Below are 13,596 nucleotides of genomic sequence, written 5' to 3'. Positions count from 1 at the left end.
ATGTTAACATATGCCCAGGATTATAACTCTATTTTTAGTTTTTTAAGAAACTTCCATACTCTTCTCCATAACGGCTGCACCAATTTATATTCCACACCCTCCCCAGCATTTATTATTTGTAGATTTTTTAATGATGGCCATTCTGACTGGTGTGAGGTGCTACCTCATTATAGTTTTGATTTGCATTTCTCTGATATTTAGCGATATTGAGCATCTTTTCATGTACCTGTTGGCCATCTGTATGTCTTCTTTGGAGAAATGTCTGTTCAGGTCTTCTGCTTATTTTTTGATTGGATTTGTTTTTGTTTTTGTTTTTTGATATTAAGCTGAATGAGCTGTTTGTTTATTTTGGAAATTAATCCCTTGTTGCTCTCATTATTTGCAAATATTTTATCCCATTCCATAGATTGTCTTTTTATTTTGTTTCTGGTTTCTTTTGCTGTGCAAAAGCTTTTAAGTTTAATTAGGCTTCATTTGCTTATTTTTGCTTTCATTTCCCTTATTCTAGGACACAGATTGAAAAAAATATTGCTGCAATTTATGTCAAGGAGTGTCAGTCTATGTTTTCCTCTAGGAATTTTACAGTATCTGGCCTTACATTTAGGTCTTTAGTCCATTTTGAGTTTATTTTTGTATATGGCATTGCAGAATATTCTAATTTCGTTTTTTTACATGTAGCTTCCAGTTTACCCAGCACCACTTACTGAAGAGACTGTCTTTCCTCCATTATGCGTTCTTACCTCCTTTGTCATAGATTAATTGACCATAAGTACAAGGGTTTATTTCTGGACTTTCTATTCTGTTCCATTGATCTATGTGTCTGTTTCTGTGCCAGTACTGTTCTGTTTTAATTACTGTGGCTTTGTAGTATAGTCTGAAGTCAGGGATCATGATTTCCTCCAGCTCTGTTCTTTCTCAAGATCATTTTAGCTATTCAAGGTCTTTACGGTTTCCATAGAAATTAAAAAATTTTTTTGTTCCAGTTCTGTGAAAAATGGCATTGGTAATTTGATAGGGGTTGCATTGAATCTGCATATTGCCTTGGGTAGTATAGCCATTTTAACAATATTGATTTTTTCCAATCCAGGAATATGGTGTATCTTTCCATCTGTTTGTGTTGTCTTCAGTTTCATCAGTGTCTTATAGTTTTTGTAGTACAGGTCTTTTGCCTCCCTAGGTAGGTTTATTCCCAGGTATTTTGTTCTTTTCAGTGTGATGGTAGATGGGATTATTTCCTTAATTTTTTTTTCTGATATTTCTTTGTTAGTATATGGAAATGCAGCAGATTTCTGAATATTAATTTTTTAATCTGCAACCTTACTGAATTCATTGATGAACTCTAGTAGTTTTCTGGTAGTGTCCTTGGGATTTTCTGTGTATAGTATCATGTCATCTGCAAACAGTAACAGTTTTACTTTTTCTTTCCCAATTTGGATCCCTTTTATTTCTTTTCTGATTGCTATGGCTAGGACTTCCAAAACTATGTTGAATAAATGTGACAGACAGCATCCTTGTCTTGTTCCTGATCTTAGTAAGGGAAATGCTTTCAGCTTTTTACCATTGAGTATGATGTTAGCTGTGGATTTGTCACATATGGCCTTTATTATGTTAATGTATGTTCCCTCTATGTCCACTTCCTGGAGAGGTTTTTTTTTTTTAATCATAAATGGATTTTGGATTTTCTCAAAAGCTTTTTTTGCATCTATTGAGATGATCATTCTTCATAGATTTTTAATGTAATCATACACAAACTCATAGATTGGAAATAACCATTTCATTGAACAAAGGCTATTATGTCCATGAATGAAATATTTGAGATTAAAATGAAAATCCCATTAAAATATTGCCTCACATCTTTTCAGGAGACAACTGGCTATATTGTTTCACATTACTTGTTTGTGAGACTGGCAAGAGTAAATCAGTGAGATTTACACAATATCTTGGTTTGCTGGCTTTATATAATTTGCTACTTTGCTCGAGGTTGTACATCACTTGAAAGAAAAGTTTGATAAGAAAAGCCCAATAAGATTATAAAACATTCCTTAGTAGGTTTGTTTTAAACTCTCCAGCAGTAGAAGGGGATAGTAGAAATTGTAGCATCATCCTACACAGATGACAGATTTGTAGGATATCTTTTCTAGACATATGTTTTCAAATTTTGCTATATGGAAAACTGCAAAGTTATAGGTATATGGAAGGAAAACCAGTGGGCCCAGTAGGAACTCCAGTACTTGTCCATTCAGGTGTATTTAGTATTACATTTTATTCAGTTGGACTGGAAATACTGGGGAAAAAGACTTAGGAGGAAATCTAAGTCTGAGAAAAGAATGTCTCATTTCTGACTATCAATTACATTTCCTTAAATAATGCTATAATATCTGACTTCTAAAATGAAGTGAAAATAATTCAGATAATTTTTATTTAAATCAATTACCTGCATTGAGAATAATGAAATAATGTACAAAGAATTTTCAGGAATTGTACTAGCATATATATCATTGAAAAATACAGTATCAATTAAGAACCACTATTGGACACATTGTTTAAAAAAATTTTAAACAATAACTGCCAAATTTCATTAGAGTCATTCTATATTAATGACTAGTCAAAAATTTATCATAAATTTGGAAAAAAAAAGTGATTTTTTAGACTACATGAGAGAATTGACATACATTCAAAGTGGTCTTTTATGCTTCATAAATATGGCCAGCTGGTAATCATACTGATGTCAGTAAGACCTAGCAAGTTTCCAAAATTATTTTTGATGCTAGTGGGTGTGTTATTATATAAAAGTTGTTGATAACTGATCATTCACAATGTGTCTCAGATTAGCAGAATAATCAATCATTTTTGAAAAATAACAAGTACTTTTTATTATTATTATTAAACTCTGTATGAAACATTAACATTTTCTTTTGGAAGACTTTAAAAAAGGCAACTGGATCATTTCTTGCTCTCTGTAGTGACTTAAGGCTTATATATGAAGGTCCAGGATAGACAACTAGAGCATTGACAGGAAAGTTCCTAAAGAAAAGCTACTCTGCAAAATCTTATCTATTATTTGGAACCCCTTTGTAAAGTTATCTCAGTAATAAATTGAATCCCAGTCTCTGTGTTTTTGGGTCTTAGTTCACAGTAATTATTCCTTTCTTGTAAGATTAGATAATGTTATGGAGTCAGATATAGACGTCAAAATAGCATGTTTGTTTACATAGGCCAAGGACATCCTGAAATAATCTCTTCCTTCCTAATTAGGAAGGGCCACACCTAGTATGATCATCAGTAATATTATTATCTGGGTCAAGGAGTACTGAGGAAATTTTAACAAGATACACATTTGTTACCTTGGAGTAGAAAATGTTTCAAATAATTACATATTTAAATTTATACTTAATTCATACTTTAATATTCATAAATTATTTCATTCTTAATAAGAAGAGATTTTATCTCACATTTTTATTTGCAAATACTGAAAACAATTTTAAAGCTACATGATATCTAAACCCGTAAGTGAACTTCAACTGAACACACTCAAGGCTTGATTGCTCATTTCATACAACTTGTTAAAACAGGCCAAATGAAAATAAACTTTTTGACTTGTAAGTGTGCATAGGTTTTTTTGTAGGTGGTCTTAAAACTCACATAATTGTGTAGAAGGAAGAAACCTTAGAAATCAACCAGCTGTTTCTGTATCTCCATTCTATGCATGAGAAAAATGAGTTTAGTTGAGACTATGAAACTCCTCCAAAGTCCCAGATCTACCTTAAAACAAAGAAATTATGTATCCTGGCTCCCATAGTAATGCTGTAGTGTTGCTTTCTTTTTAGGTATGCACTGGTAATGTCAATATCAAAATTAATTCAACAGTTATAAATTATTTAAAAATCACTTATTTTAAATTAATATGAAAGATGTAAACTTCCATAGACATATGGGTATGCAGTGTCTGCTTGTCATCTGCTGGTAGACTGTTGGCATAAAAGATTTTTAGGATAGCCCTTTTTGAAGCAACTTAATTTTACTCCACTCACTATTCCTCTTTCTTACTGAGCACCAACAAAATTATCTGTCTCTTCTACATTACATCCCTTCAGATAGTCTAGACAGAAGGTAAGAAAATGTAATAAGAAAACTCATGTTTTGGAATTTGATAAATGTGAGCTTGTACTCATTTCTGACTTCGGGTGTCTCAGTCAGAATTAATCTGAGAATGAGTTTCCTCTTTCCTAATGCTGGCTTATTAATAACTACCTGTTAGGGTTTGGGTAGATTAAAATACAGGTATAAAATACCTGGTACATACTTGAACTTGCCATGAGCTCTCAACATTCTCTATTATTTGAAGCATGCTCTTTTCTAAGAGATGTTTTAAGTATAACATGCTTCATTCCTTTAATCTTTTCTTGTGGAACATGATTTTTAGACCCTTTACCCTCTGAACTACACTCCATGCCAAAGCTGATGTCCTTCTGAAACACTGTGTGACTGAAAACTATGCCATAGACATCAGGTGATTTTATTGACAGCACTGATACTCTGATGTAGTTGGATAGGGATGCAACGTAGGTCTGCCTCAATCTGGTGCTTATTTCTAAGTAGAATACTTTTCTTAATAGGGACCATGATTAGTTTGCCTCCTTTTCTTTATTCTTTCTTTCTTTTTTTTTTTTTGTAGCTTTTTTACATTCTTTTACCTGTATTGATCTTGTAGTAATCAATATTTTTCTGCTTTTTTCTCAGATTACCTCTTAGTAAATAGATCCTCCCTCTTACTACATGTGTATACTACATGTGTATAGTTGATTTTTAACCTCAAATATATCTTATTAAATTCCATTTTGCTCTTTGGGCCAATTATTTCTGCTAGTTGAGATCACTTAGAATACTTGACTCTACCTGTCGCTATAGCCTTCCAAATTCTGAATTTTACTCAAGTGTTAAATTTTGCCCTGTCTACTTTCATGCGAATCTCTGATAAGAGCATGGAAGAGGGGAAGGTCAAGGGTAGGAAACTATCATGCCCATAAGTCCCTGTTTGCTATCTGTAGTCAGTGATGCTAAATGTTTGTCATTAAGTGTGACAGTTATGGAAGGTTTTTGTGCTTACTGTTTATCTAGTTAAGGGAATGCCTTCTAGTCCTAATTATAAGTTTATGTCAGGAATGGATAAAAAAAGTTCATCTATTGAGTGTGTGTGTGTGTATGTGTGTACCTCCTGTTGTCATCATGATGATCCTTCTCCTTTCATTTGATAATGTGAATAGTATTAATTAATGTTTTAATAGTATTTCAACCAGGCATTCTTGAGACAACTCCCCCTCCCAACTCTGGCTTTTTTCTTTTTTTTTTTCTTTTTTTTTAACCTTACTAGAATCAGTTTGCTAATATTTTGGTTTGATTTTTGGATCTACGTTTGTGAAGGAGAGTGTCCTATCATTGTCTTTGACAAGTTTTGTTCTCAAGGTTGTCAAATAATGCATCAAGAAGAACTTCCTAAAAAAGTTTATGTGATTTTAAAATGATCTGCTCATGAGATATTTGATAGAATTCATTTGTAAAGTAACATGGATGAATTTGCAGATATATTTGTGTATTTTATTTTGCTAGAAAAAAAATCCCAGTGTACACTTTTCTCAATTTTTTAATTTTCATAGTACATAAACCCTACAGAAGTTTGAGAAAATAGTACACTAGAAACCTATATTATATATCCTTCACTTTTACCAACTATTAATGCTCTGCCATTTGCCTTTTTCATATATATATATAAATTTACACACTCTCACCTTGGTTATCCTCATAGAATCTTTGTCTCATAGCATAGCCAGGATGGTCTTTGACAAAAAATCCAAGTATTATCAATTGCATTTACATTATTAAAACCTATCAAACTTCACTGACCTAAAAAATAAACTCCTTATGAGATGACATATATGGCTATTTTCAGCTCTCTTTCCAAATGCTAAATGTATGTCTATGCTTTTAGTCACCATGAACAACTTAACAGAAATATTTTAGATTCTGATTCTGTCATTCTTCCTGCATTATGCATGCATGCTTTCCTGTGCCAAGCTGTAGGAATTCAATGAAGAGCCAAAGTAGACATGTTCTCTGTTGTCATAGAACTTAGAAGGCAGATAGTAATTTAAAACTGACGATGATAAAAATAAAAGGCTTTTTTCTCCTGTAAACTTACTTGTGATCTTTGAAATTGATTTACCTTCTTAAAGTTCTCCTTGTCTTCTCTATATAGTGAAAATACTATTGATTTCACGGGGTTTCCTTGTAGATTGAAAACAATAACAGGAGCAGTGAGGGGAAATGTGAGATCCATTCTATCAGTGGTAGAGCTAAAGCTAAACTTTGTAACAAGATCGAGTTTTGGATGGGGAATGATCCCAAAGAAAGGAGCTAAGGAAGATTGAAGTACTGAGTTGACATAATGGAGAAGAATGCAATGAGGAACCTCATTTAGAAAAGTTTGGAGATGAATAGGGAGCAATATAAACTTGTTAAATGATTTTGAGGTCTCCCAACATACAATCAGGTCATTGATAATAGGAATTTGCAAATATGGATCAAGAAATTGCATAGAAGAAGGGATATTAGGGTCATTCTTCTAGAAGGGATAGTTAAGACCTGATAGGAGGTCCCTGAGAGAGTGCAGATTGAAAAACAAAGGCCCAAGGACAAACTTTGGTGAGTGAAACCACTTTTAAATGGACAGGTAAACAAGTTTCCAATGACGTTAGGAGTGAAGGGATATAAAAGACGAGGAACTATTGCAGATAGTACAGGAGTTTAGAAAGAAGAGAGATTCAGTTATTGAAGTCTTGAGTTTCATGAATTATAGGTTATCAGGGTTCTGTGAGAGATCATTTTTTAGTAAAGGGAAGGAAATAGAAGTTAGATTGCAATTAACTGATGAGAATGTAGATGGTATAGAAATAGAATCAGTGAGCATAGACTACTTTGAGAAACATTTCAGTATAAAAAGATTTTAAAAGATACTTATAATACTCATAAAGGGGTTATAGAAGTAAAGTTTTTTTAGGTGAATAGAGAATACCATTCTATGCCAGGAAGAAGGAGATAGCAGAGAAGAATTTTGAAAATAGCAAAGAAATAAAATAATTCATAAAGCAAAATTCTTAAAATATGGAAAGAGGTAGAATTTATAGCACAAAGGCTAAAACTAGCCTTAAGTGAAAATGGAGTACCACCAATTCCTTAAAACTAGATGAAGCAGAAGAGAGTAAATAAAAGTTTAGTGAGTTTGGAGATGATGACTGATCACTATCTTACACAGGGGTGGTCATCTAGGGTGAGGTGGGAGGGGAGGAGAGTCTAGATGAAGGTGATGTTGGAAATGTAGAAGCAGCCGTCTTTCAAGGTATCTTAGTAGAAAACTTAGTAGGAATAAGTAAAATTATTAGCCCTGCTAAAGTTAGAAACAGGAAACTGTAAGCCAGGAAACTGAAGATGATACATCGTTTTATTCTCTAACACCTGGGAATGAAGAAAATAAGTTTTCATGGGGGCCAGGGTTATATCAGAATTGAGGGCTGAAAAGATGTTAATTGAGTAACATCGCTTTGGAGGAAATCAGTTGAAATAGTGTTATTAGAACAGTATTAAATGGAGAACTTTCAGAAATTATCCAGGTTTGAGGGTATGAATGCCAATTAAGGTAGAAGATTAGGGAGACAGAACATTTCAGACTTTAGGAGGAACACACACAAAGTGGGTGATTTTCAAGGGAATTCTGTGAAATCAAAGAACTAATTCAATAAGCGTGAAAAAGTATGAGAGATAAAAAAATCAAATGCTGGTCAGAGAGTGCAATTTCCAGATATCTTAAAAAAGGCGCAATTCTAAATAACAAATTCATTCTGTTTTAGTATAAAATATTGAGGCAAGAATTAAACCCATGAGTTTACTTTCATCAGCACTGGGATCTAATAAACAATAGATATTTTCATATCTTGATGAGTCTAACCCTCAGTTTCACCTTGAATCCTACTTTAGGTTCAGATTCTAAAAGTATTGATGTATTTAGAGGAAACAAAAGAGATAGATTCTGAATATGAATCTGAATCTACCTGGAAGTATATTTTATGAAAAATATTATAGAGGTTTTACACTATCCAATGTTTTCCTGCCCTCTTTTTAACAAAAAGGAAGGGTAGATAATTTTTATTAATGATTCATATTGGTTACATGAATATTTTTAATAGTGGTATATTGCTCTTGAATCAGTAATTCAGGTTTGAATGAAACAAATGAAGGTAAAAATGTTCTGTGATACTACTAGAGAAGCTCTGTTAAATTATTGTTAACAAGAGTTATTCTCAGCAAGACAAGATAATTTAATCTCATTAACAAACACCATCATTTGGCTAAATACTGAATGCCGTAATAAATTGTTTGCATCTTTTATGTGAGAGACTTGTGAGCCTTATGTTTAATGTCTACTGATTATTTGAGATAAATTAATCTGAAACAGCCAAATATATGCAAAACATTTGTCTAAGCACTTTCCGCCGATTGGAAAGAAAGGGACATTGTAGAAAAAGCTATTTGATGCTGCCATCTGCCATTCTTTATAAATAAACACAGCGTTTTAAATATTTGGCTTTGCCTCTATAACGTTTGAATTGCTTTGGTACAAGTAGTTCGTTGCACTTTGGAGACAAATTGAAACGGTCCAAGTAGACCTTTTCTCCCTGTTTTCTCTCTACTGAAAAGCAATTTTAAATATTTGTATTAAAAATATTCGTGCACTCATAAGGTTGGTATCTTTAGAAACAAAATAATAGTGTATAATATTTTAAAACAGAAATGTATTGTTAGAGGGGGAGGGTATAGCTCTAGTGGTAGAGTGCATGCTTAGCATGCATGAGGTCCTGGGTTCAATCCGCAGTACTTCCTGTAAGAATAAATAAATAAACCAAGTTACCTCTCCCAACCCCCCCAAATATTTTTAATGTAGTATTATTAAAGGAAGAAAAGATTACTTTAATTTGGACAGATAAAAAATTGGAAACACTATTCAGGAATATGTCCCTCTTGTTGCTCACAAGATTCTCATTGCTAGTAATCAGAAAGAAATTTTCTTTTTAATTCTCCTAATTCTGCTTTGCAAGTTTTAATGGTAACATAATTAATTATTTCAGGGGATCTGTTTATGTGGATCACATCCACAATAGGCATTGACTCTATTGTTGTAATAGAAATTCAAAATACAGCTTCTTACATTTGATCATTTATAATCTAGCCAGTGACTCAGGAACACCTCCAGTTTCCTGCATCCTCTCACTCATATATAGAAATAGTTTTTAAAAATGAAAAGACCATTTAAAAAAAAAAAAAGAATACAAATAAGAATTTTGATATATCCCAAGTCTTATGTCCTTTTTTCTCTTGGTATACACAACAGAAGAAATATTATATTCATTTATTGATATTCAGTTTATTTCAAAACCTACAATTCTAGGAACCTACAGTAAGAATAATCCCATTTGTCCGGAGTTTTACAATTCATCAAATGCTTTGACAGCCATCATTTTTCTGAGGTTATGTGTCTAGCTTAGGTCATTCAGAGAAGTGAAAAAACCAAACACTCAATGAAAATATTATCAAATCAATTTTTACCTCAAATGGCTTACAAACACACTCTACCAGAGTTAAACTGTATTCCCTCCACTCTGCCAGGTGGACAGACCTATTTAGCTAATTCCAGTTTTCCAAGTTTTATTTTACCAATTATTTTGTAATAAGCTTTAAATAGAATCAGAATCATTATAATTCTCCTACTGTCATACTAAAAAAGTGGCAGATCTTCCAAAATAGCCATTGGTTGAATAAGCGGCACGAGTTGGAAAATCTGAAAATGTTGAATAGCTAAGTATATATAAGCACATTTAAAGTAGATTAAAAAATTTTAAACTTCATCCAGGTTCATATTTCTAAGAGCCAGATGACTGGAATAACATTTTAAAACAATAAAACTCAGAAATGGCACCATTAAAAAATAATAGTGTAATGTTTACAACATAGCACATAGAAAAATAAAGAATAAATAATTTTAGAACTAAAGGCATAGAATACCAGTGATGAACAGTCCATGAACACCATGAACATTGATGTTGGAAATCACTGGCTAAAAGCTTATTTTGATATTTTTACTGAGAATTGTAGAGTGAAAGTGGCAAGGTTTCAAATAAGAAGAAAAAAACAAAACTATTTTTTTCCCTGTACTTCAGAGTTCTGAATCTAACCAGATCTCTTGAGGGAAATTTGTAAAAATACAAAAAAAATAATGTGGTAAATAAATAAATTTGAACTAAAATTTGAAATAATAAAGAGAGGAGACAGAGGAAAAATAGATCCACATTGATTCCACAATCAACTAAGAGGTATTTCTTTTGAACAGAATTTAAGTTTAATCAAACATTTATAAATTAAGACAAAACAACTGACATAGGAAGTCTATGAAAGAGAACAGTTTATTCATTAGCAATTGTTTTCCTTATTAAAATGCACTTCCTCTGGGGCAACTTTCCAGGCTATTTCTTTTGTTAAGTACATGATATTATTCTTTTGATAGGAGTTATCAAATGAGCCAGGAATATGTATTGTCTCTAGTGCTCTCCTGAAGCCTGCTTTTTGCTAGAGAAACAGATTTTGTGTTTGTTCTATAATTTTACTGAATGTCTGAAAGTTATGATAAAAAGGTGACCTTTACTTATAGAGTAGCATTACAATATAGCTCTTCTGATTCCATGAAATCTTGTGTCCAGTGATACGCTTAATACTCCGTGTTAAATTTGGAACGTTGTATTGGGTTTAAGCACCTAGAAATTCATTGGATAATAAGAGTATCAACATAAAGAATGAATTCTGTCAAAAATGTGTTTCAGATTTCTAATTTTTATAAAAATAGAGTTAGCCTCAGGGTCTGATTACTGGTAACTCTTAACTGGTTTGTGCCACGTGACATACACTCATTAATAAACATAAACATTTGTTAGGACCAGGCTGATGAATGAGAATCACTGCTTCAATGATGGGAGAAATTAAATAGATTTTGTGAGTGAGGAGATTTGAGGGTGGTGTGGGATGAGAGGGTAGGAAGGTTTAGTTTAGTTCCACTGAATGCTTTTATCATATTTTCATGAATCCAAGTTAAATATAAAGATTATAGTTTAGAGAATTGGTGTTCAATTTAAAAAATGAGAATTGGAGCAGAGTTGTTATAAGGCTTTGTTGTTTGGCTTTGACAAGTTAATCATTAGACATAGAACTCATAGAGTCCAGTAGTGAAAACAGTCCAGTGTTTGGAATACCATAGCAACAGGAGAAGCTGAAGGGAATCTGATTCATTTGTGTAAATAAGATGTGACTGAGAAGTTCAGTCTACATAGTGTTGGAACCAAGTAAGTCTCGTGGCACTGGAAATGAAGTTATGCGATTGTGATTGTCTAAGGAAAGCAAAAGATGTAATAGTACCACTAATGACTCTCTGATATCTCTGGTACAAAACGCTACCCTTCTTCTTAATCTAGCTCACACTCTAACCTAAAAAATAATTGGTATATTGAAAATAAGTCTATTCTTTTGAAATTTTACTCAAACATGGGGATTTTTAATGTATCACTACTCTTGTGCTGTTGTTTTTTGTACAAGAGGGACACAATGCATTTGCAGGAATGCTTGGTTTTCCCTCTCACCTTTTATTTGCTTTCTCTATGTCCACATTATTTGCACTCTTGATCAAAGCTTCAGCGAATATTCTCGAGTGTTAGGGAAAGTATATTTGCTCATTTCGTAAGAGCTGACCCCAACTCTTTCTAAGTTACCGGCCTCTCTAGGTGGTTATTTGCCATTGCTCTGGACAAGTGTGAGGCATCAAGACGTGAGCATAAAGGGAGAGAGTGTTTCCTTTCCTTGGGGAGCAAGTGCTAAGAATCCTGTAGTGGGTTTCTGAGATACTCTGGTCACAGGGAGCAAATTACACACAGCAGAGGGACCATTCCACCCCTCCCCCACATATATGAGAACATTTTGTTGTGTGAAAAATTCACAATTCTAAAATAAAATGAAGTCCTTTTGTGTATATCTAAGAGCAGGAAGAAAACACAACTATGAGTAAATGAAAGCCCTCGTTTTGTATTCTTTTTGTAGGTCTTTATTTCAAAAACATACGTACCTTCCAGTGACCACTACATAGTAAAAATTCTGTGTTAAGAAAATGTGGTATATGGATTGTTTTCATTCCATACACGTTTAATTCATTAAACGTGTATGGAATTTATAGTTGTAGTAAAACAATGTGCTGAGTTTTGAGGGAATAAAAGATAAGAGAAATCCTGACCTGAATGAATATTTAAATACCCTAAAAGGATTTAAATAGAGTATTTTTCAAGTACACAGATATATTACGGGCAGTATTCAGAAGCCTGAATAATATTAGTATAATTTACTCTATCATTATTCTCTAAATAACTTGAGACTAATTGATTTTAATAGCACAAATAATCAAATCACAAATTAATGTTGATATTAAACAACTCAACATTTTCAAACAAAATGACATAAACCTTTATAACTTGTAATTAAAGGATTATTTTCCACATTAAGTTGCTATTCAGGAAATTGTTAGGGTACTATAAAATAATAAATGTACATGAGTTTTCCTAATGATAAATTACTGACACAGAAATTGAGTCAGCTAATAAATATTTGTCTCTGTGCTTAACAAAAATCATGTAATAAAATGCTAAACAAAAATGAATATTTATAGAGGAAACATAAAGTCTAGTTAAGTTCCAGACACATTTTCATAATAAATCTCTCTTATAGTAACACCCTTGAAATCAGAGTTTGAGAAAAGTAAATACATCACAATTGAAAAAAAAAATCAGGGTTTTAAAGGCAAAGGAAAAAATGATATTACCTAATAACAGCAATTTTACTGTTCTTGCATCTCGCTCAGCATCTTCCTGAAGCTTTTTCTCTAGTTCTTTGGATCTTTTGGCTGACTCCTTGCTCTCAGAACTAATTCCACTTCCCATCTTGCAGTGTTAGATACTGGTCAGTGTATCTGCTCAAACTTTTTAAAATGTCAAGCAGAGCTCTGATTTGGACATAGGGTGCAAAAGCAGTGCTCTGCTGACGTCCCTGACAGCCCATTCCCTCCTCTCCAACACTCTGCTTTGACTAAGGTATTGCTTTCCCAGCTGTCACCTGATCAAAGGGTAAAACTATACAACCATAGGGTTGTGTGGTTGATAGCTAAAGAGGAAATTCATTATGCTTTCAAGTTAAATGATTACTTCTGGCACATCTTCAAAATCCTGCTCATCTTCCTTAGAGAATAGCATACAATAATGCAGAAAGTTGTCAAAATCTGTCCGCTAAAGATAATCTGAAATGAGCAGTTCAAAAGGCATATTTCTCACTAATAGGCAATCTTTGCTACATGATTTAAAGTTATTGTTACTAATCAACAAGCTTGCATCTTATCTTCAGCTATCTGGGTCTTCAAATTCTTTGTAATTGCTCCAGTATCACTCTCAGAATTTTTATATTGAA

At 32.8% G+C, this 13,596-nt stretch overlaps 1 protein-coding gene across 2 annotated transcripts in view; it reads right to left on the bottom strand.

Annotated features, from left to right (window-relative positions):
• The window catches only part of GNAT3 (G protein subunit alpha transducin 3), a 50,487-nt gene extending 37,296 nt beyond the window's left edge, over positions 1-13,191 (bottom strand). The window contains exon 1 of one of the 2 annotated variants that reach the window (XM_006187027.2): positions 12,959-13,191. In XM_006187027.2, the coding sequence (XP_006187089.1) occupies positions 12,959-13,076 (118 nt within the window). In that variant the 5' untranslated portion in view covers positions 13,077-13,191. The remainder of the gene's footprint in view (positions 1-12,958) is intronic. The other variant, XM_032484128.1, reaches the window with a different exon arrangement.
• Between the last annotated feature and the right edge of the window lie 405 nt (positions 13,192-13,596).

Source organism: Camelus ferus, chromosome 7, assembly GCF_009834535.1.
Source record: "Camelus ferus isolate YT-003-E chromosome 7, BCGSAC_Cfer_1.0, whole genome shotgun sequence".
NCBI classification, from domain to species: Eukaryota; Metazoa; Chordata; class Mammalia; order Artiodactyla; family Camelidae; genus Camelus; species Camelus ferus.
Note: the sequence above shows the minus strand (reverse complement) of the source record. Positions and strands in the feature narration are given on the sequence as shown.